Genomic DNA, 22,057 nt, shown 5'->3' with positions numbered 1-22,057 from the left:
TCTACTAAAAAATAGAAAAACTATCCAGGTGTTGTGGCAGGTGCCTGCAGTCCCCGCTACTCCGGAGGCTGAGGCAAAAGGATTACTTGAGCCAGGAATTTGACACTACTGAGAGCTATGACTCCATGGCACTCAAACCCAGAGTGACTCAATGAGACTCTGTCTTAAAAAAAAAAAAAAAAATAGCCGGGCGTTGTGGTGGGCACCTGTAGTCCCAGCTACTTGGGAGGCTGAGGCAAGAGAATCACCTAAGCCCAGGAGTTGGAGGTTGCTGTGAGCTGTGATGTCACAGCACTCTACCAAGGGCAACTAAGTGAGACTCTGTCTCTAAAAAAAAAAAAAAGAAAAGAAAAGAAAAGAAAAAGAAAAACCGAACTCAAAATGATGTACACAGATTGACAGCAAAAGTACACTGGTAAACTCTGTACAAAGTGACACTAGAGGTTTAAAACAGTTGGTGACATCAAACAGTGGGTTCAAAGGACTTTTATGATCAGATCTTCAGAGGGCTCTAGAAATCTGCACTTTTAACAATAACTGCAGATGACTTAGGTTTTGATTAAAAGTGTGGTTTAAGGAAGCAATTTTTTTTTTTTTTTGAGACAAGAGTCTCACTATGTCGCCCCTGGTAGAGGGCCGTGGTGTCACAGCTCACAACAACCTCGAACTCTTGGGCTTAAGTGATTCTCTTGCCTCAGCCTCTCAAGTAGCTGGGACTACAGGCGCCCATCACAACGCCTATTTTTTTTTTTTTTTGGTTGTAGTTGTCCTCGTTTGGCAGGCCTGGGCTGGGTTTGAACACATCAGCTCCAGTGTATGTGGCTGGCACCCTACCCAGAGCTACAGGCGCTCAGCCTAAAGAAGCAATTTTAATCTTTCTTGTGTCAGATTACATACACAATAAGTCATGTAATTTAACAAAAAATTTCTTTACACAAACTATCAATGCATAAATAAAACATACTCTTAAAAATGAAATAGAATGATGTATATAGTTGTATTCATAAGTAAAGCAGTCCCCCCTTATTCACAGTTTCATTTCCTGTGGCTTCAGTTACTCATGGTGAATCACAGTCCCCAAAGAGATGGGTACAGAACAATAACATATTTGGAGAGACAGACAAGACACATTCATATGTTCACATAACTTTTTTATTACAGTATATTGTTATAATTATTGTATTTTATTAGTTATTGTTGTTAATCTCTTAGTGTGCCTAATTTATAAATTAAATTTTATCACAGATATGTACATATAGGAAAACATAATGTATATAGGATTTGGTATTATCTGAGGTTTCAGACATCCACTAAGGGTTTTGGAAAATAAAATATCCCATGAGGATAAGTGGCGAGTATTACTGTATGCTAAACAGAAATATATATACAGTAATGAGAAATACTAATGGGGCAAATCCAAATATAAATGAAGACAATCTTCTGAATTCACGTTTCATCGGGCGTCGAAAACCACCACTGTATTAAACTGAGTTAAGGACAACAAAGTACTTAAAAATTATATGTAAGATTTAAGACTCTAAAAACTGCAAGCAACTTGGTAACAGAACTTCTTAAATAAACTTACCTATTCCAGAATGTAAAAAAAAATAAAAAATAAAAGATTTAAGACTTTCAAATCACCTCTTTGCAATTAGCTAGTCTGTTATTTAGTTAAAATGCACAAAAGAATGGAATTCACTATTTACTCTGACAACTGGAGATGAACTAAAAAAAACCATTTCAACTTTTTATGACATCTTCCATGATAAGAAAGCCCAATGCATCAAAAAACACTGAAGCAATGTTTAAAGTGATAACTTACATTGATTTTTAAAACTTTGTTACCGCATAACAATTTACTCTGAGTATTTGGACGAATTCACAGACTCCACTTTTTCCATTAGATAGTTAGTGTACACAATACTTGTATTTCTACTCACACATGTGTAATTTTGTTTGGCCATAAACTTAAGCTCATGAATAAGACTTGTGAAATAGTCACATGCTATGTAAGGCCATTTTGGTCAACAATAGACTGCATGTACACGTATAACAGTGGTCTCCATAATATTACACCATAGTTTTGCTGTACCTTTTCTGTGTTTAGATATACAAATATTTACCATTGTATTACAAATGTCAACAGGATTCAGTACCATAACATGCTGTACAGGTTTGTAGCCTATAAAGCAATATGGTACACCACATAGCAAAGGTGTGTGGTAGGCTATACCATGTAGGTTTGTGTAAGAAGAACGAAATCACCTAAAGTTGCATTTCTTAGAATATATCCCTGTCGTTAAGAATGACTGTACAGAATCCCTGAATAATAAACTTATGAGAGTCAAAATCAATTAGTATTTGGATTATTTAGAACCTACATATTTGTCTATAAAAGTGCTAATCGTATTTGTTTTTTAAAATAAGTACTGTAATCCAAAAATTATTACTATTTTTACCAGAAATTAGTATATAACCCTCATAATCCTTCATTCCCTCTTATCTCATATTTAGAAAGCATAGTTAAAAAGATACATCTTTTAGTCCTTTTTTTGTACATTATTCTGTATCCACATTCTCTGCACCTGATTGGATCCCTGGATTTTATTTCATTTTCTGTGTGACATTCTAGAAAAGAAAACACATTTACTCAATGCCTAAAATGAAAATATTACAGACAATAAGTTATCTTTTTCTTTTTCTTTTTTTTTTTTGCAGTTTCTGGCTGGGGCAGGGTTTGAACCCGCTACCTCTGGTATATGGGGCTGGTGCCCTACTCTTTTGAGCCACAGGCAACGCCCAACAAAAAATTATCTTAATTATATTTTTTACCCAAGGCAATCCAAAGCACTAAAATATTCTCAATCTCAAGGGTATGTTCCTTTTATTAAACATTACTTGGTAGGAATAAAAATAGTTGTAGACAATGCCCTTTTCCCAAGAAAGAAAATGCTACCTTAGTAAGAGCTTTTAAGAAAAATGGTTGTTAAAGTATTCTACTTTATAACTTAAAAACATCAGTTAACCCATTTAAGCAAAGGATAAATGTAAGAATGTACAAAGAAAAAAAACTTAAGTAAAATATTCCTCCTTTATTTAAGTGCTACTCCTACCTCCACAGATATATATCATTGGCTGCTGCTTTGGGGGTTGAACGTCCTTTTGGGTGTCCATTATAGTCCCTGAAATGAGATTCAAATACTGATTACCTCAAAGGGGCTTCTTACAAACCCAAACAGATTCCATTTTTTCCATGAAAAGCTAAAACGATCCCAATTCCTAATGTTTCCTCCCCCTCAAAACCCTGTGGATTCGGTCTAAAGAAGGAAACACGAAGTACAGCGTTTACCCCAAACAAGACACAATAAAAAATACTTTATACATGTTATTTCACTACAACCTCAATAATTCTAGGAAATATCATTTTATACATCAAAAACCCCGAGGCTTAGGGTTAATTTCCGCAGGATTACAGAGTTTAAGAGGCAAAGGGATTCAGATCTGACTTCAGAGCTCGCGTTCTCATTTAACACAAGTTTCATTTTTCCCAACATAAGCCGAAGGTGGCAAACAAAAAATTATGCCTCTCAACAGAACAGGCTAACAGAAGGGAAAAACAATGAAAAAATTCCTACTGGTTAAACAAAATAAGGAAAGAACTGCCAGCATGGAGTCTCATCTCCAGCCTCGCCGAACTCTAACCCCACACTGTACCTTTTTAGCCTCAAGAGTATGTCCTATTTGGGCCAAACACCTACGCATGAATCCCAACTTACAACGCACGAATTTCCAAACCGCCTATATCCTACCCACGCAGCCCCGCGAACCTCCCCGCTCCGCGATTCTCAACGTAACCCAGCTTGCCGCTGTGTAGTTGCCACTTCCGGCGCTCGCACATGACGCACAGCGGGGGTCTCCGCCCTTTCCGTCCTGGGCGTGGCCAGGCGACCTGAATTGCGCAAAAGCGACCAGCCCGGGAGTTTCGTTTGTTAGATTCTGGTGTACTGTTTCTATGGGGAAGGATTCCTCATGATCCTGACAAGAGTACAGCCAATTTGGGAGACAGCCTCGCCTTCACCTAACGAAATTGGTTGAAAGTAATACTTTTCCGGAAGGGCAAAACTTAGAGAAGAGAAACCGAGGTGACAAGTACCGGTGGAATCCTAGGCTAGTGGTTCTCACGAACTCAGAGTCATCGACTCCACTAAGGATTTTTACGTAGAAAAAACACTTGCCAAGTTAAGTTTTTCCAGTTGTTTGATACTTGTGCTGGGACAGTAGGGCAGCTCCTTCCTACCCTTCCATGATTTTGTTTTTGCTTTTTGGCCGTTTCTCTTCTCGGCTCCTGTCATCTCTCTCTCCCATTCCTTTTACTCATTTTAAAGCAAAGACAAATGAGAGGTAGTCTCATTAACAACTCCCATTTAATTGAAGCGATCTTGGTAGCTTTAGCTGTCTACTGGCCCTCCCGCCGCCCCATATATTCCTCCGTAGAAAACCAAAACGTCCTGCTCTGCGAAAGTGCGTTCTTTCAGAGATCACGATTTCAGTGAGATAAATCAATTTGGTTCAGAACGTTTATATTTGTTTACTTTCCTCACAGCAGACATTTTAGTTACAAGTAGGGTGAAGAAAAAGAAGTCAGTAAAATTCAAAAAGTAACTGATCAGGCTCATCGCCTGTAGCTCAGTGGTTAGGGCACCGGCCATATACACCGAGGCTGGCGGGTTCGAGCCCGACCCGAAGCCTGCTAAACAACAACGACAACTGCAACCAAAAAATAGCCGGGCATTGTGGTGAGCGCCTGTACTCCCAGCTACTTGGGAGGCAGAGGCAAAAGTATTGCTTAAGCCCAAGGGTTTGAGGTTGCTACGAGCTGTGATGCCATGGCCCTTGAGTGGGACATAGTTGAGACTGTCTCAAAAAAAAAAAAAGATACCTGAATCAGTTGTTAATAGCTACAAGTATTATAAAGTTACTCAGAGAAGCAGGCTTGCATTCTCTTGATATGTGCTATGTTTTTAGTATCATACAAAGCAGGCTACACTCCTTTCTGGTCCTTCACCCAGCAACTTGAGAACTTTGAGCTTTGCCGTTCACTTCTAGGAGTTCAAACTGTGATTGCATCTCCACAGACCAACTTGAGGACCAACTTTTGCAGTCTTCCTATTTGTCAATGTAAAATTGTCCACATGTCACATATACTAAAATTGGAACATTACAGAGAAGATTATCAAGGCCCCTGAGCAAGGATGACGCAAATTCGTGAAGTGTTGCATATGTTTCTGATTAAAAAAAAAAAAAAGAAATAAAACTTTCCAGGGAAACAGCAGTTTCCAGTTCCTTCCTCCACAAACAGAGAATAGATATTTTTTGACCATTAGCCCTGTTCCAAAATTCCTATCCTCTCAACCAAAGGTAGTCTAAGAGTCAAAATAGGCTTCCCTACAAGAAGTATTAGATAGAATCATTGTTATAAGAGAAAGAAGTGATCGGGCGGCACCTGTGGCTCAGTCGGTAAGGCGCCGGCCCCATATACCGAGGGTGACGGGTTCAAACCCGGCCCCGGCCGAACTGCAACCAAAAAATAGCCGGGCGTTGTGGCAGGCGCCTGTCGTCCCAGCTACTCGGGAGGCTGAGGCAAGAGAATCGCTTGAGCCCAGGAGGTGGAGGGTGCTGTGAGCTGTGTGAGGCCACGGCACTCTACCGAGGGCCATAAAGTGAGACTCTGTCTCTACAAAAAAAAAAAAAAAGAGAGAAAGAAGTGAGGCCAGGCACAGTGTTTCATGCCTGTAACCTAGCACTCTGGGAGGATTGCTTGAGCTCAGGAGTTCCAGACCAGCATAAGTAGGAGCAAGACCCTGTCTCTACTAAAAATAGAAAAACTAGCTGGGCATAGTGGCTCATGCCTATAGTTGCAGCTATTTGGGAGGCTAAACCAAGAGGATTTCTCAAGTCCAAGAGGTTGAGGTTGTGAGCAATGATGCCATGACATTCTACCTAGGGTGACAGAGTAGACTCTGTCTGAAAAAAAGGGGAGGAGGGAAGGGAGAGAGGGGGGAAAGGAGAAAGAGAGGAAGGAAGGAGGGAGGGAGGGAGTGAAGAAAGGGAGGAAGGAAGGAAGAAAGGGAACAAAAGAAGTGAAGTGATCCCAAAAGTCCAACTTTCATATTTGCAAGCTGTCTTGGATTTTAAGTCTGTTTGAAGTTTTCTGGCACAGAATAATCTATGGAGTTGGATCACCATATGTAGAATACATCTAGATCCTGGAGCCCTACAGAAGGGCAAGGTAATGACAAGGAGATCCAAAATTTCAATAAGAGTTCACATTGGTTCTAGTTCCCAATCCAACACCCTCTTTATTATCAGCAGAAACCTGTAGTTGTAGGATCCCTAAGAAGCATGCTCAGTGTGAGCTATGCTATCATCAATAACATTAGCTAACCTTTCTTGAGCACTTAATACAAGATGGACATCGTTGTACTATTCTCTCCAAACTTTTAACTTCTTATAATATGGTTGTGGCAATGCTCATTGTTACTTTTTCCCCTGTCTTTTCTTAAACATATTCATTTCCTTAATTCATACTCAATTATGAGTATCTGCATAACTTGAATGTAATGGTAATTGGGAAAATTTTCCATCATGTTTTATAGGATGGTCTTAAAAAGAAGTATTATATCCTGTGGAAAGCAGGTAGGTTTTAGAATTCTGAAGGTAATGGTATGACACCCAATCCAGGAAAGGGAATCAATAGGGCAAAAGACTGGTTGATAAAGAATATGAAAATATAACTTGTGGTTTAAATCTGTAGTATATAAATAAAGGTCAGAGCAAGCTACATATAACTGGATATCTTTTTTCTGTTTTGGGGTAGGGAGAGGTGAGAATTCTTCTTTTTTGTTTAGATAAGAGTCTCACTTTTTTTTGCCTTTGGCATCATATGTCACAGCAACCTCAAACTCTTGGGCTCAAAGCAAATTTCTTGCCTCAGCCTCTTGAGTAGCTGGGACCACAGGCTCCTGACACAATGCCCGGTTATTTTTCAGAGATGGGGTCTTGCTCTTACTCAGGCTGGTCTCAAACTCTTGAGCTCAAGCAATCCACTTGCCTCAGCCTCTTAGAGTGCTAGTATTATAGGCATGAGCCACTGCACCCCGCTTGAGAAATATTCTTCCTTGAATGATATAAAGGAGTTATGATATGTTCTTTCTCAAGAAAAATAACTGGAGAAAAAAAGGTAAAGGGCAATGTTGAAATGGTGTTTTGGGATTGTGTGGATTTTATTTAACCTTAGGCAAGACTTCCTGCCCTGTTAATGTTGAGATGGGGATTGAGGAGGGGCAGACAGTAAATAAAGTAAATAGATAAGATTTTAGAAGGTGATAAATTATACAGGGAAAATTCAGCAGAATTCAGCAGAAGGCTTGCAAATACATGGCAGGGGAGGGCAAAATGGCTGCAATAGAGATTTGATTGAGAGCTGGAGAGGGTGCTACTCGCTCTTCCTGGGAGTGTGGGGTAGGCTCCAGAGAGGTACTATCCTGAAGAATAAGTACTAATAAATTCCTGTCTAAGTCCTACAGTGCTCCAGACTTAATAATCTCCCACTAAATTCATCTTCTTTTCTTTTTTTGAGACAGCGTCCCACTATGTTGCCCTGGGCAGAGTGTCATGGCGACACAGCTCAGAGCAATTTCCATCTCTTGGGCTTAAGCCATTCTCTTGCCTCAGCCTCCCTAGTAGCTGGGACTGTATGCCTGTCACACCACCTGGCTATTTTTTGGTTATAGTTGTCATTGTTGTTTGGCAGGCCCGGGCTGGATTTGAACCCACCAGCTCTGGTGTATGTGGCTAACGCCCTAGCTGCTGACTTTAGGAGCCAAGCCAAATTCATCTTCTTTTTTTTTTTTGCAGTTTTGGCCAGGGGTGGGCTTGGACCCACCACCCCGGTATATGGGGCTGGCACCCTACTCCTTGAGCCATAGGGACCACCTTCTTCTTCTTCTTCTTTTTTTTTTTAAGAGACATTATCACCATGGGTAGAGTGCTGTGACATTACAGCTCACAGCAACCTCCAGTTCCTGGGCTTAAGCTATCCTCTTGCCTCAGCCTCCCAAGTAGCTTGGGACTACAGGTGCCTGCCAGAACAACTGGCTATTTTTTTGTTGCAGTTTGGCTGGGGCTGGGTTCGAATCCGCCACCCTCGGTATATGGGGTCACTGCCCTAACCACTGACCCACAGGCATCTCCCCAAATTTGTCTTATTTTCTCTCAAGCCTGTACTCATCGCTCTTTGCCCCATGTCCTTGATTTCACCAACTGAATATGACTAGTCCAGTTTCTTCACCTTCACTTCTCCTGGGAAAATGCAGTAGCTTCTCACAGCTTTTCATTCTATCCTCCACTGCACCACCAGAATGGTCTTTCTAAACTGCTCTTCAGACTCTTGGCTTGGCACCTATAGCTTAGTGGCTAGGGCACCAGCCACATACACTGGGGCTGGCGGGTTTGAACCCAGCCTGGGCCTGCCAAACACAATGACAACTATAACCAAAAAACAGCCAGGCTTCTGCCAGTCCCAGCTATTTGGGAGGCTGAGGCAAGAGAATCGCTTAAGCCCAAGAGTTTGAGGTTGCTATGATCTGTGATGCCATGGCATTCTACCAAGGGCGACATAGCGAGACTCCGTCCCAAAAAAACAAACAAACAAAAAACTTCAGACTCTTTTTTTTTTTTGAGACAGAATCTCACTTTGTTGGCCTCAACATAGTGCCATGGTGTCATAGCAAATTCTTGGGCTCAAGTGATCCTCTTGTCTCAGTAGATCCTCCTCCCAAGTAGCTGGGACTACAGGTACCCACCACAACGCCCAGCTATTTTTTGGAGACAGGATCTCCCTCTAGCTCAGGCTGTCTCAAACTCCTGAGCTCAGGCAATCTACCTGCATCTGCCCCCCAGAGGGATTATAGGCATGCACCACCACACCCAGCTAAACCGCAGACTCTCAACAGGTATCCCAAACTCTCCAGGATTTGTCTTCTCCCTTTGTCAAGAATTTTCCCTTTCCTCCAACAACTCTTAGTTTCTAGCTCTAACAAATTATTTGCAATTTCTCTAATGTGCCCAGCTGCTCTTGCATGTTTTGTTTTGAGTCTGGAATTTTCCTGTTCTTGCACATTTTGTATTATTTTGGAATTCCCTGTTGTCTGCCTTTTAAATTGCCACTTGTCCATCAAAATCTATCTTATGTCTTGGTCCTTATGAAGTTAGCTCTGCACCCTCTTCTCCAGGAAGCTTAGTGGGTCCCGCTTTTTTTTGTGCTACTACCGTTCTTCTGATATAGCCCTTGCTCTGTACCAGTGACCCCTTTAGTAACGGTAGCTGGGCCTTACTCAGCTTTGTATATCCAGTATCTAGTCCAGTAATTGGCATATAGTGGGAACTTAATAATTGTTAACCAGTTCAATTTTGGATGACTAAGGGTCAGAGAGGAGGGGTGGCTTAAAGGTTTTGGTTGAAGATGTGAATGAGAATTATGTAAACCAGGAATGATAAACTAAGAAAAATGCTGAGGTGGGACGTCTCTTTTAGGGAGTAGGCTGAGGAAAAGAAGCCAGAAGAAAGAGAAGGATGAAATCAAAAGCAAAAGGACTGTGCCTGACATATATTGCCCAGTACATATTTATTGGATGAAAATTAGGGTTTAAAAAAATGTATCTGGCATTGCAGGTACATGGGTGTTCGTGATGCCAAAAAGTGATGTTTGTAAACAATTATTAATAGCTTTTTTCTTATTACAAAATCTTCATATATTCATTGTAGAAACGTGAAAAAAAATACAAATAAATGAAAGGACACAACTAAAAAACCGAACGTAAATCCTGTCCGAAGGTAGTGTAACCAAATTATTCATACCTTTCAGACCTTATCCTATATATTTATACTTTTAACCTAAAAGGGGTCATTCAGTTTGTAATCTGCTTTTTACACTCGATAGCTTGGACAAACATTTTCAAGTGATACTCTCCTGTAATTTCTAATGTGTTCGCTAAAGGACACATTAGTCTCTCAAAATAGATTAATGCTTTCCCCAGTGAGGAAGGGAGAGGAAGAGCCTCTCAGACTGGGAAGCCTTTACTGGCCTTGGCGGGGTGGAAAGCGGAGAGCCGGAGGGAGAGCGAGCGGGAGAGCCGGGGCAGGGCCTGCGGCGGCCGGCGGGGGCGCTGCGGAGCTGCAGGAAGGGGCGGGGCGGTTACCCAGGGCGGGCAGTTCAAACCGCAGGAGGGGAAGGCGGCGGCCCACGCGGAGTTAGCGTGGGGGTTGCCATAGCGGGTCATCCCTAGGGGCGAGGTCTAGGCTCCTCCCGGGCGCACCCAGCAGCTGCTGCCTGGCTCGCCGCCCGAGGTGCACTCAGCCGGTCGGCCGCGCCCTCGGCTTCCAGGCTCGCCGGAGGAGGCCCCCCAGCTGCAGCCCGCTAGCGGGCCTTTGGGCGTCCCGGTGCCCGACCCCGCGCCCCACTGTTTTCCAGGTGCTGGGACTGGGGAGGCGCCCTGCGCTCTAGGTGACTCCCACCCGTCTTCGGCCTCCCCCGGAGGTCTGCGCCGGCCGGGCCTGGGAGGTCGCGGGAGGGCCGCGGGGGAGGCCGGTGAGGCCGTTACCCACCCACCCGCTGCGAGCACCTGGCCCAGTCAATGATAGCGCTGGGGCTCGCACTGCCTTTTTAGGAACCCGAATTTGGGAAATTTTACTCATTTCCGAGAGTAGCTGGAGAAAAGGAGACTAAGACTACTGCTGTCTGGAGGGCTGGGGCAAAATTCAAAATGATTTAAGCGTTTTCAAGTGTTGGAAATAATCCCTGCCGCGTGTACTATATTTACCTTTGAACTTTTAGCCTTCCTCATGCTGCTGCATTTTTCAATTAATTGTTCAAACTTGCATTTTTAAAGTGGAATTACTTTGGCATGAATTTTAAAGACATAGATGAGAGATTTCTTGTTTGGAGGCCTACATAACTTTGCCATCCGAGAGCTCAAGATTTGCTGATGGTAAGATTTTCCCTTTAAGCAAATGAAGGAAAATTTGGTTTTAATGCAGTTATAAGTCATTTCATTCCTGGGTTTGGTAAGTGCTTTTTTTCCTCGTTTGAAAAAGAGCACTTTAGAGAAAAGATTTCTCAACCCTTTATCTGGAGCTTGGTTTTGAAAAATGGATATGGGGGTAGGCACCTGTGGCTCAAGGAGTAGGGCGCTGGCCCCATATACCGGGCGTGGTGGGTTCAAGCCTGGCCCCAGCCACAACTGCAAACAAACAAACAAATGGATATCGAAGTCAGTAAAATAAGTCAATGGCATTACGTGGTTTTACATGAATTACCTTAAGATTAAGTTTTGAAGAACCACATTTTGAGACCAAAGTCTGGGTGTGATCAAAAGATAGAAATGTCAGTAGAGAAACCAAGTTGGGGGCAACTTTTCGGTAGATGAATAGAAAAATAGGTTTGTTTTTACATAACAAATAACCTGTGCATATTAGGGTAAGAAATCCCCACTTTGTTTTTAACATTTGCTTCTCAGTTTCCCAAATTCCAGCATGGTGAGACACCTAGTGGTAAAGTAGCAGAATAGTTAGTTATTTTAACTTTCTGTAAGGATTCTGACCTAATTTTATCAAATTGAATGAAAGCTGTTATTTAAGAGAATGATTCTCGGAGATGAAGGGAAACAGTTCGTGGGTGAAGGTGTAATTTTTAAACACATTCTTATTAATTTAATATTTGGAAATCAAAAGTTATTTTAAAATATACTAATTGTAGAAAGCATAGTTTGATAATGATGGCTCATGACAATGTGTAGAAGTTAGTGATCTGAGAGGATGTCGTCAGAAGACGACATGTGTGAGAGTTATCAAAAAGGAATATATGTTTAAAAGGTTAAAATACACTTGGATATTTTGCCCAGTAAAGATAATCTGCTAATGATCATTATACTATAAAGTATTTTGTGTGTTTACAGTAGCAATTTGCTTTTGAAACAAAGCTCATTCACTCACATTTAATTGATGTAACTAAGATTTAAATAAATTGCTCTTCCATTACAGTCAACTAAAATATATTTTACCAGGACCTTTTTAATAGAGAAAAATCATGCCATTTAGCCTGCAGATCACTTTGAAGGAATGACAATTTTCCTAGTGCCTTTTGAATAATCTAGAGAAATATCAAAAACTGTAATACATTTATTTTCTTAGCTTTCTTTGAGTTAAGATTTAATTCAGACCAGGTGAGGTGGCTCATGCCTGTAATCATAGCACTCTGGAGGCCCAGAGGGGCGAATTGCTTGAGCTCAAAAGACCAGCTCAAGCAAGAACAAGACCCCATGTTTATTAAAAATAGAAAAATTAGCAGGGCATTGTAGCCAGTGCCTGTAGTCCCAGCTACTTGGGAGGCTGAGGCAAGAGGATTTGAGGTTGAGGTTTGAGGTTGCTGTGAGCTTTGATGCCACAGCACTCCACCAAGGGCAACAAAATAAGACACTGTCTAAACAAAACAAACCAACAAACAAAAAAAAAATGGTTAAAGAGTAAAATATTTCCTACTGTATTTCTTCCTCATATAATTACCAGGTAACTGTTCTTTAAGTAATTGAGTTGAATTCTTTATTTGCAACTTTAATAATATTATATGCAAGAACAGGGTCTCTTTTGCCTTTTTTTGTTTGTTTGAGACAGAGTCTCACTATGTCACCCTCTGTAGAGTGCTGTGGCATCACAGCTCACAGCAACCTCAAACTTCTGGGCTTAAGCGATTCTCTTGCCTCAGCCTCCCAAGTAACTGGGCCTACAGGCACCCGCCACAATGCCCAGCTATTTTTTGTTGCAGTTGTCATTGTTGTTTAGCTGGCCTGGGTTGGGTTCAAACCTGCCAGCCTCTGTGTAGGTGGCTGGTGCCATAACCACTGTGCTATGGGCACTGAGCCGCTTTTGCTTTTTTTTTTTTTATAAAAAGGAATATTATAAGGGTGGTTTCCCCACAAATAAGTTGTTTTTTATCTGTGAATTCAAGCCAGCAACTGGGCCTTATGTCTCAAAAGATTTAGAAACTGAAAAAAAAAAAAAAAAAAAAAAGTACTTTGAAACAGTGAAGGTCAGCACTGCGGCTCATACTGCCTTTCAGGATCCTGAATTTGGGAAATTTTACTCATTTCCAAGACTAGTTGGAGAATACAAGGAGATTAAGACTACTGCTGTCTGGAGGGCTGAGGCAAAAATTCAAAATGGTTTAAGCTTTTTCAAATGTTGAAAATAATCCCTGCAGTGTGTACTCTGCGTACCCTCAACTTTTAGTATTCATCATGCCAACTTTGAAATGGTCCTACATCTAGGGCACAGTGGTTTATTTTTGTTAGCTCTAGTAGAATGTGTCAGTAATTTATCAGTGAACCAGGGTCTTCATAAAGGTGTAAGTCTGAGAATTCAGACCTTACGAATGGTCACAGGGACTAGCTCTCTGAATTCAGACCTTACAAATGGTCACAGGGACTAGCTCTCTGAATTCAGACCTTACGAATGGTCATAGGCACTAGCTCTCTGCCACAGGTCTATGTTACGTGTATAATAACATTACCCTAAAGTTGTTTAGCCTATTAGTTAGATCTAGTGGCAGCATTCATGGTTTGACATATTTCCCAAAGGCATATTTAAAAAGTTGCATCTAAGGCCGGGCGCAGTGGCTCACGCCTGTAATCCTAGCACTCTGGAGGCTGAAGTGGGTGGATTGCCTGACCTCAGAAGTTTGAGACCAGCCTGAGCCAGAGTGAGACTACATCTCTAAAAATAGCCTGGCGTTGTGGCAGGCACCTGCAGTCCCAGCTACTTGGGACAGAGGTGAGAGGATCACTTGAGCCCAAGAATTTGAGATTGCTGTGAGCTGTGATGCTACGGCACTCTATCAAGGGTAACAAAGTGAGACTGTGTCTCAAAAAAAAAAAAAAAAAAAGTTGCATATAGTGTTTTTTAAGTAGCTTTGTTTATATGCCACAACTTTGAAAATAAATAGGCCAGCACATGTAAGCTAGAACATTAACACTAAGATCATATATTTTAGTTCTGTTAAAATCATGTTAGTGTAATAAAGGAATTTAAAAATGATGCTGCTAGTTTTTTTTCCTTAAGGATAGTTAAAGAAAAATTTGCGCATAATACTTACTATGGCTTAGTCCAGTGATCTGTGAGAATTTATAGCCTGAAAATGGTTTTATGGTTTTACAATATCAAGAAGTTATTTTAAGTAGGATACACATTAATTCCTTGTGAAGTAGATTTGCTTTTTAAATTAACTTTGTTTTATTGCTATACAATTTTCCATTACTATCTGTACTCCCAACAAAACATGTACTTTGGTATAAGCTTCGTGGGTACTCATTCCAAAGGAACAATTGATTTCTTTTTTCTTTATAGAAACGGAGATTTTGAAGATGTCACAAAGGCACTCAGGTCAAGCTAGCACTGGAGCAGGAGATGAGATGGGCTCTCCTACTGTCAATTTAAAGTACTGCAACTTCAAAGATTTTTGTTCTGTATCTTCATTTCAAGATAGTGCCTATCACGAGTTAAAATCTTCCAGCTTTGATAATACAGATGAAGAAGTTTTTGGAAAAAAAGATACAGGTCCAACATTAATCCATGAGTACCCTGAAACTTCACGCCTGATCTTACCATATCCTTCAGAGTCTCTCACTCCACAAAAGAGATCTGTCTTCTCTAGGAAGGAAAAGGATAGAAGCCCAGAACTTTGTGAAACACCTAAAGTCAGTGGGAAAAAATGTTTACCACGCAGAAGGTTGAATGTATCTTTCTCCTTTCTAAAGGGGGACTTTGAATCACAGAATAGTTCTCTAGAAACTAGTGTAAGTCAAGTTCAAAATTTAGAAAAAAATATTATAAGCAGTGCTTCAGATTTTCCAAGGCAAAATAATTTTAGCTCTTTAGTTACGAGGACTTTAAAAACAGAAGAAGTGACTTTGAGCAGTCAAAAATTGAGACTTAACTTTTCTCAACAAAAGACTTCCACAATTGATAATTCCAAAGATGACTGTAATCTATTTGACGTTGAATGTATATCTCCAATTCAGGGCAATAATTTTAAAGACTCTATCATACATGACTTTAGCGATAGCAGTTTGTGCATTAATGATGAGAATACATACCCTGAACTCGTCGCCTCTATTAGTGGAACAACTTGTGGAACAGATGAAGACATATTTGTGACTCCAATAAGTAATCTTGTAGCAAATATTAAATTTAATGCAAGTCAAACATCTTCTTCAACTGAAGTAAAAGGCAATATTTCAACTCCTGAAGACAGTGGTTTTAACTCACTCAGCTTGGATAAATCAGAAGATTCCCTCTCCGACCAAGAAGATTCTATTCAAGAACTAGTTCACAAACATAAGGGAACTCTCAAAGTGGGGGACACCATAAGAAAGGCAAGGCGTCTTGGAAGGACAAGAAGATTGTCTACCCTTCGGGAGCAAGGCTCACACTCAGAGACAGAAGAGCAAGAGCAGAGCATCCATTCCAACTCTGAACCAAGACCAGCGGCTGCTTCTGACATATCAGACAGTTCACTGAGCAGTGATAAGAGTGGGGATTTGACTCTAAGCTTTAAGAATTTATCCAAGACCCCAGCCTTGCAATTAGTGCATGAGCTCTTTATGAAAAGTAAAAGGAAAAGATTTCAGCAAAACAGTGCACACGAATTCTTAGAAGAAAAGGACGGGGGGAAAATAGCTATACTGCAGTGTTTACTTGCAGGACTGATTGGCAAGAAAATGGGTATAGAAAAACTAGACATCTTAACAGAATTAAAATACAGAAATTTACGCCATATCCTTGCTATGGTTTTAGATTCCTTGACTGCAGAAAGCCTATGCAGGTAAGAAAAGTTGCTTACAAAATACAACTTTTATCTTTTTTTTTTTTTTTTTTTGTAGAGACAGAGTCTCACTTTATGGCCCTTGGTAAAGTGCCATGGCATCACACAGCTCACAGCAACCTCCAGCTCCTGGGCTTAAGCGATTCTCTTGCCTCAGCCTCCTGAGCAGCTGGGACTACAGGCGCCCGCCACAACGCCCGGCTATTTTTTTTTGTTGCAGTTTGGCCGGGGCTGGGTTTGAACTCGCCACCCTAGGCATATGGGGCCAGCGCCCTACTCACTGAGCCACAGGAGCCGCCCCAACTTTTATCTTTTTTTAAATTGGAAAGTTTTTCTATGACTTGAGTGGTTGTTCTGCCTTTTTTTTTTTTTTTTTGAGACAGCGTCTCACTTGGTTACCCTTGGTACAGTACCATGGCGTCTTAGCTCACAGCAACCTCAAACTCTTGGGTTCAAGCAATCCTCTTGCCTCAGCCTCCCAAGTAGTTGGGATTATAGGCGCCCGCCACAACGCCTGGCTATTTTTAGAGACGAGGTCTCACCCTTGCTTAGGTTGGTCTTGAATTTGTGAGCTCAGGCAGTCCATCTGCCTCGGCCTCCCAAGTGCTGGGATTACAGGCGTGAGCCACCGCGCCCGGCTTCTGCTTTTTTTTTTGTTTGTTTTGTTTTATTATCTCTGGTTGTCTTACACTATATCAAAGGTGGTGTAAGTGAACTTCCCAGTAGAGCTTGTTAATTTAAAAGCCTGCTTTAGTAGCAATAATATAGTATTTTTTTGAGTAAAGTTCTTAACACTGTCATTTGGAAAGAAAGTTACTAAAAGTTGAACTTTATTTATTATTATTATTTTTTTGAGACAATCTCAAGCTGTTGCCCTCAGTAGAGTGCAGTGGCTTTACAGCTCACAGCAGCCTCCAACTTTTGGACTTAAGTGATTCTCTTGCCTCAGCCTCCCAAGTAGCTGAGACTACAGGTGCCTGCCACAATGCCCAGCTATTTTTTTGTTGCAGTTGTTCAGCCAGCCGGGCCAGGTTCGAACCCACCACCCTTGGTGTACGTGGCTGGCGCCATGACCACTGTGCTACGGCCGCCGAGCCTAAAAGTTGAACTTTAATATTTCAAGCTTTATTCCGTGCAAGTTGTTCGATGATTTGTTTAATAGTTCAAATCCTATCGTTATATTGTAAATTGTATTAAGGTTATGACACATGGGCAGAAATAACATAAAGCATTATGGTGACTGAGAAATGACAACATACAAAGAGTATCATGTAATTATTTAAGTTCTAGAATCCAAGAACAGTAGTTAGCTTTAGTGTTAGGGTTTGGTCTTTCTGGAAATCAAAGAAATATGGATTGCTTAATGTTCATGGCTAACACAGCAGCGAAAGCTGACTACTTTCGGGAATTTCAAGAATTTAAAAACTGAAGAATTTGTGTTCACAGATCTCATAGTAGTTTGAATGCTACATAATTAAAGAGAGACTAAGACATTTAGGAGTATTGTGGGTAGGAACTGAGGTTATAAAGACTAAAATGAGACTGTATTCATGCTGGCAATTTGGGGACAATTGCAGAACTATCAGAAAACAAGAACCTTAGGAATGCCATGGCCATGAAGGAGGGGAGTCATGTAGAACAGCGTTTCTCCAAAGTGATGGTTGGGAGATATCTTAATAAGTATATGTCAAGAGTTTGGTTCATAAAGTCCTGGTTGTTTTTATGGCCAGTACTTCTGGGTTTATTTTATTTTATTTTTATTTTTTGAGACAGAGTCTTGCTTTGTCCCCTGCTTGCTGTAACCTCAAACTCCTGGGCTCAAGCAATCCTCCTGCCTCTCAGCCTCCCAAGTTGCTGGAACTTAAGACATTCACCACCACACCTGCTAATTTTTTCTGTTTTTAGTAAAGACAGAGGTCTTCCTGTTCCTCAGGCTGGTCTTGAACTCCTGAGCTCAAGTGAAATTCTTGCCCCGGCCTCCCAGATTGCTAGGATTACAGGCATGAGCTACCCGCCTATCCCCAGCACATCTATTAACCCCTAGCTTCACCTTTCTTCCATACATTAATTGTAGGCTATTGTAGGGAATTGTAGAATTCTGTGGCTGGAAATCTTCTGAGATATCTAGTTCAATCTCTTATTTTGCAGATGAGGAAACACAAGCCCCAGAGAAGTGACCTGCCAACAGTCACCCGAAAAGATAGGAATATATCTAGTCTACAATTGAGCCCTCAGATTTCTAATCCAGTATTTTTCCACAAACTCTTTTTTTTTTCAATTTTTTTATTGTTAAATCATAGCTGTGTACATTTGTGCAGTCAAGGGGTACAATGTACTGGTTTCATATACAATCTGAAATATTCTCATCAAACTGTTCAACGTAGCTTTCATGGCATTTTCTTAGTTATTGTATGTAGACATTTGTATTCTGACTTTAGTAAGTTTCACCTGTACCTATTCTAAGATGCACCGTACGTGTGGCCCCACCCATTACCCTCCCTCCACCCTGACTCCCCCTCTCCCTTCCCCTCCCTTGGCCCTTTCCCCATATTCTTGTGCTATAGTTGGGTTATAGCCTTCATATGAAAGCTATAAATTAGCTTCATAGTAGGGCTGAGTACATTGGATACTTTTTCGTCCATTCTTGAGATACTTTGCTAAGAAGAATATATTCCAGCTCCATCCATGTAAGCATGAAAGAGGTAGTCTCCATCTTTCTTTAAGGCTGCATAATATTCCATGGTATACATGTACCACAATTTGCTAGTCCATTTATGGGTCGATGGGCACTTGGGCTTCTTCCATGACTTAGCAATTATGAATTGGGATGCAATAAAAATTCGGGTACAGATGTCTTTGTTATGTTGTGATTTTTGGTCTTCTTTACTCTACCTAGTAAAGGAATTATAGGATCAAATGGCAGGTCTATTTTTAGATCTCTAAGTATTCTCCAAACATCCTTCCAAAAGGAACGTATTAGTGTGCATTCCCACCAACAGTGAAGAAGTGTTCCCTTTTCTCCACATCCATGCCAACATTTCTGGTTTTGGGATTTTGTTATGTGGGCTACACTTACTGGGGTTAGGCGATATCTCAAAGTAGTTTTCATTTGCATTTCTCTGATGATTAAGGATGATGAGCTTTTTTTCATGTGTTTGTAGATTGTGCATCTGTCTTCTTTAGAGAAGTTTCTCTTCAAGTTCTTTGCCCACCCTGAGATGGGATCACTTGTTCTTCTCTTGCTAATACGTTTGAGTTCTCTGTGGATTCTGGTTATTAAACCTTTATCCGAGGTATAACCTGCAAATGTTTTCTCCCATTCTGAGGGCTGTCTGCTTGCTTTACTTACTATGTTCTTGGCTGTACAGAAGCTTTTTAGTTTGATCAGGTCCCAGTAATGTATTTTTGATACTGCTTCAATTGCCTGGGGGTCCTCCTCATAAAATATTCACCCAGGCCGATTCCTTCAAGAGTTTTCCCTGCACTTTCTTCAAGTATTTTTATAGTTTCATGTCTTTTTTTTTCTTTTTATTAAATCATAGCTGTGTACATTAATGTGATCATGGGGCACCATACCCTGGTTTTATATACCATTTGATATATTTTCATCACACTGGTTAACATAGCCTTCCTGGCATTTTCTTAGTTATTGTGTTAAGACATTTATTTTCTACATTTAGTAAGTTTCACATGTACCCATGTACCCTCCCTCTGCCCATCCTCCCCCCTCTCTCCCCTCCCTCTTCCCCTTCCCCATATTCTTAGGTTATAACTGGGCTATAGCTTTCATATGAAAGCCATAAATTCTTTTTATTTATTTATTTTTTTCATTTTTTAAAATTTTATTCTTTTTTCTGTGTTTCATTTTTGGATTCTTCTATTGCTATGTTTTTCTTTTTTTTTTTTTACTATTAAATCATAGCTGTGTACATTAATGCGATCATGGGGCACCATACACTGGTTTTATAAACAGTTTGACACATTTTCATCACACTGGTTAACATAGCCTTCCTGGCATTTTCTTAGTTATTGTGTTAAGACATTTATATTCTACATTTACTAAGTTTCACATGTACCCTTGTAAGATGCACCACAGGTGTAATACCACCAATCACCTTCCCTCCGCCCATCCTCCCCCCTCCCTCCCCTCCCTGTCCCCCTTCCCCATATTCTTATGTTATAATTGGGTTATAGCTTTCATATGAAAGCCATAAATTAGTTTCCTAGTAGGACTGAGTACATCAGATACTTTTTCTTCCATTCTTGAGATACTTTACTAAGAAAAATATGTTCCAGCTCCATCCATGTAAACATGAAAGAGGTAAAGTCTCCATCTTTCTTTAAGGCTGCATAATATTCCATGGTGTACATATACCACAATTTAGCAATCCATTCTTGGATCGATGGGCACTTGGGCTTTTTCCATGACTTAGCAATTATGAATTGGGCTGCAATAAACATTCTGGTACAAATATCTTTGTTATTATGTGATTTTTGGTCTTTTGGGTATATACCTAGTAGAGTAATTATAGGATTGAATGGCAGCTCTATTTTTAGATCTCTAAGTGTTCTCCAAACATCTTTCCAAAAGGAATGTATTAATTTGCATTCCCACCAGCAGTGTAGAAGTGTTCCCTTTTCTCCACATCCTCGCCAACATCTCTGGTCTTGGGATTTTGTGATTTGGGCTAATCTTACTGGAGTTAAATGGTATCTCAAGGTAGTTTTGATTTGCATTTCTTTGATGATTAAAGATGATGAGCATTTTTTCATGTCTGTAAGCCGTGCGCCTGTCTTCTTTGGAGAAGTTTCTCTTCAAGTCCCTTGCCCAGCCTGCGATGGGATCACTTGTTCTTTTCTTGCTTATACGTTTGAGTTCTCTGTGGATTCTGGTTATTAAACCTTTGTCAGAGACATAACCTGAAAATATCTTCTCCCATTCTGAGGGTTGTCTGCTTGCTTTATTTACTGTGTTCTTGGCTGTGCAGAAGCTTTTTAGTTTGATCAGGTCCCAGTAGTGTATTTTTTTTTTTTTTTTTTTTTGGTTTTTGGCCGTTGCTGGGTTTGAACCCGCCACCTCTGGCATATGGGACCAGCGCCCTACTCCTTGAGCCACAGGCGCCGCCCCCCAGTAGTGTATTTTTAAAGCTGCTTCAATTGCCCGGGGGGGTCCTCCTCATGAAATACTCACCCAGACCGATTTCTTCAAGGGTTTTCCCTGCACTTTCTTGTAGTATTTTTATACTTTCATGTCTTAAGTTTAAATCTTTTATCCAGTGAGAGTCTGTTTTAGTTAATGGTGAAAGGTGTGGGTCCAGTTTCAGTCTTTTACAGATTGCCAGCCAGTTCACCCAGCACCATTTGTTAAATAGGGAATCTTTTCCCCACTGAATGTTTTTAATTGGCTTGTCAAAGATCAAATAACAGTAAGTAGCTGGATTCATCTCTTGCTTCTCTATTCTGTTTCAGACATCTACTTCTCTGTTTTTGTGCCAGTACCATGCTGTTTTGATCACTATCACTTGCGTTATAGTACAGTCTCAGGTCTGCTAGCATGATTCCTCCTGCTTTGTTTTTATTTCTGAGTAATGTCTTGGCTATTCGAGGTTTTTTCTGATTCCATATAAAATGAAGTATTATTTTTTCAAGATCTTTAAAATATGACAATGGAGCTTTGATAGGAATTGCATTAAAATTATATATTGCTTCGGGTAGTATAGACATTTTAACAATGTTGATTCTTCCCAGCCATGAGCACGATATGTTTTTCCATTTGTTAACATCTTCAGCTGTTTCTTTTCTTAAAGTTTCATAGTTCTCTGTATAGAGATCTTTCACATCCTTTGTTAGATAAGCTCCCAAATATTTCATCTTTTTTGGCACTACTGTGAACGGAATAGAGTCCTTGACTGTTTTTTTCGGCTTGAGTATTGTTGGTATATATAAAGGCTACAAATTTATGGGTGTTGATTTTGTATCCTGAGACGCTGCTGTATTCCTTGATCACTTCTAAAAGTTTCGTAGTAGAATCCCTAGTGTTTTCGAGATATATGATCGTGTCATCTGTGAAGAGTGAAAGTTTGATCTCTCCTGACCGTATGTGGATACCCTTGATCACCTTTT

At 40.6% G+C, this 22,057-nt stretch overlaps 2 protein-coding genes and 1 pseudogene across 4 annotated transcripts in view; 2 read left to right on the top strand and 1 right to left on the bottom strand.

Annotated features, from left to right (window-relative positions):
* Positions 1-1,134: 1,134 nt before the first annotated feature.
* POLR2K (RNA polymerase II, I and III subunit K) lies at positions 1,135-3,897 on the bottom strand. Of its 3 annotated transcripts, none has more exons than XM_053558999.1 (4): positions 3,828-3,897; positions 3,114-3,182; positions 2,536-2,628; positions 1,135-1,476 (listed from the first exon to the last, which is right to left on the bottom strand). In XM_053558999.1, exons 2-4 carry the CDS (start codon positions 3,172-3,174, stop codon positions 1,454-1,456), a joined length of 177 nt encoding a protein of 58 aa, XP_053414974.1. In that variant the 5' UTR covers positions 3,175-3,182; positions 3,828-3,897; the 3' UTR covers positions 1,135-1,453. The 3 variants fall into 3 exon arrangements, with proteins under 3 accessions (XP_053414974.1, XP_053414972.1, XP_053414973.1); XM_053558997.1 differs by having other exon boundaries at positions 3,777-3,887; XM_053558998.1 differs by having other exon boundaries at positions 3,715-3,858.
* Positions 3,898-5,184: 1,287 nt separating this feature from the next.
* Positions 5,185-5,285, top strand: LOC128564109 (uncharacterized; annotated as a pseudogene).
* A 2,041-nt stretch (positions 5,286-7,326) lies between these two features.
* Positions 7,327-22,057, top strand: part of FBXO43 (F-box protein 43) — a 28,234-nt gene continuing 13,503 nt past the window's right edge. The window contains exons 1-5 of the mRNA XM_053558684.1: positions 7,327-7,350; positions 10,081-10,254; positions 10,381-10,648; positions 10,989-11,048; positions 14,458-15,934. Of these exons, the coding sequence (XP_053414659.1) occupies positions 7,327-7,350; positions 10,081-10,254; positions 10,381-10,648; positions 10,989-11,048; positions 14,458-15,934 (2,003 nt within the window). The remainder of the gene's footprint in view (positions 7,351-10,080; positions 10,255-10,380; positions 10,649-10,988; positions 11,049-14,457; positions 15,935-22,057) is intronic.

Source organism: Nycticebus coucang, chromosome 13 (genome assembly GCF_027406575.1).
Source record: "Nycticebus coucang isolate mNycCou1 chromosome 13, mNycCou1.pri, whole genome shotgun sequence".
In the NCBI taxonomy this organism is placed as follows: domain Eukaryota; kingdom Metazoa; phylum Chordata; class Mammalia; order Primates; family Lorisidae; genus Nycticebus; species Nycticebus coucang.
This window is presented reverse-complemented; position numbering and strand designations above follow the sequence as displayed.

What these genes read in the sequence shown, in the direction of transcription:
- POLR2K (XM_053558999.1), bottom strand. Translation starts at nt 3,174, where the DNA reads ATGGACACCCAAAAGGACGTTCAACCCCCAAAGCAGCAGCCAATGATA. An exon ending in AATGATATATATCTGTGGAG is followed by an intron (nt 2,629 to 3,113) that starts GTAGGAGTAGCA and finishes TTTCTTTTCTAG; the next exon opens with AATGTCACACAGAAAATGAA. An exon ending in CAAAAAAAGGACTAAAAGAT is followed by an intron (nt 1,477 to 2,535) that starts GTATCTTTTTAA and finishes AGTTTAATACAG; the next exon opens with TGGTGGTTTTCGACGCCCGA.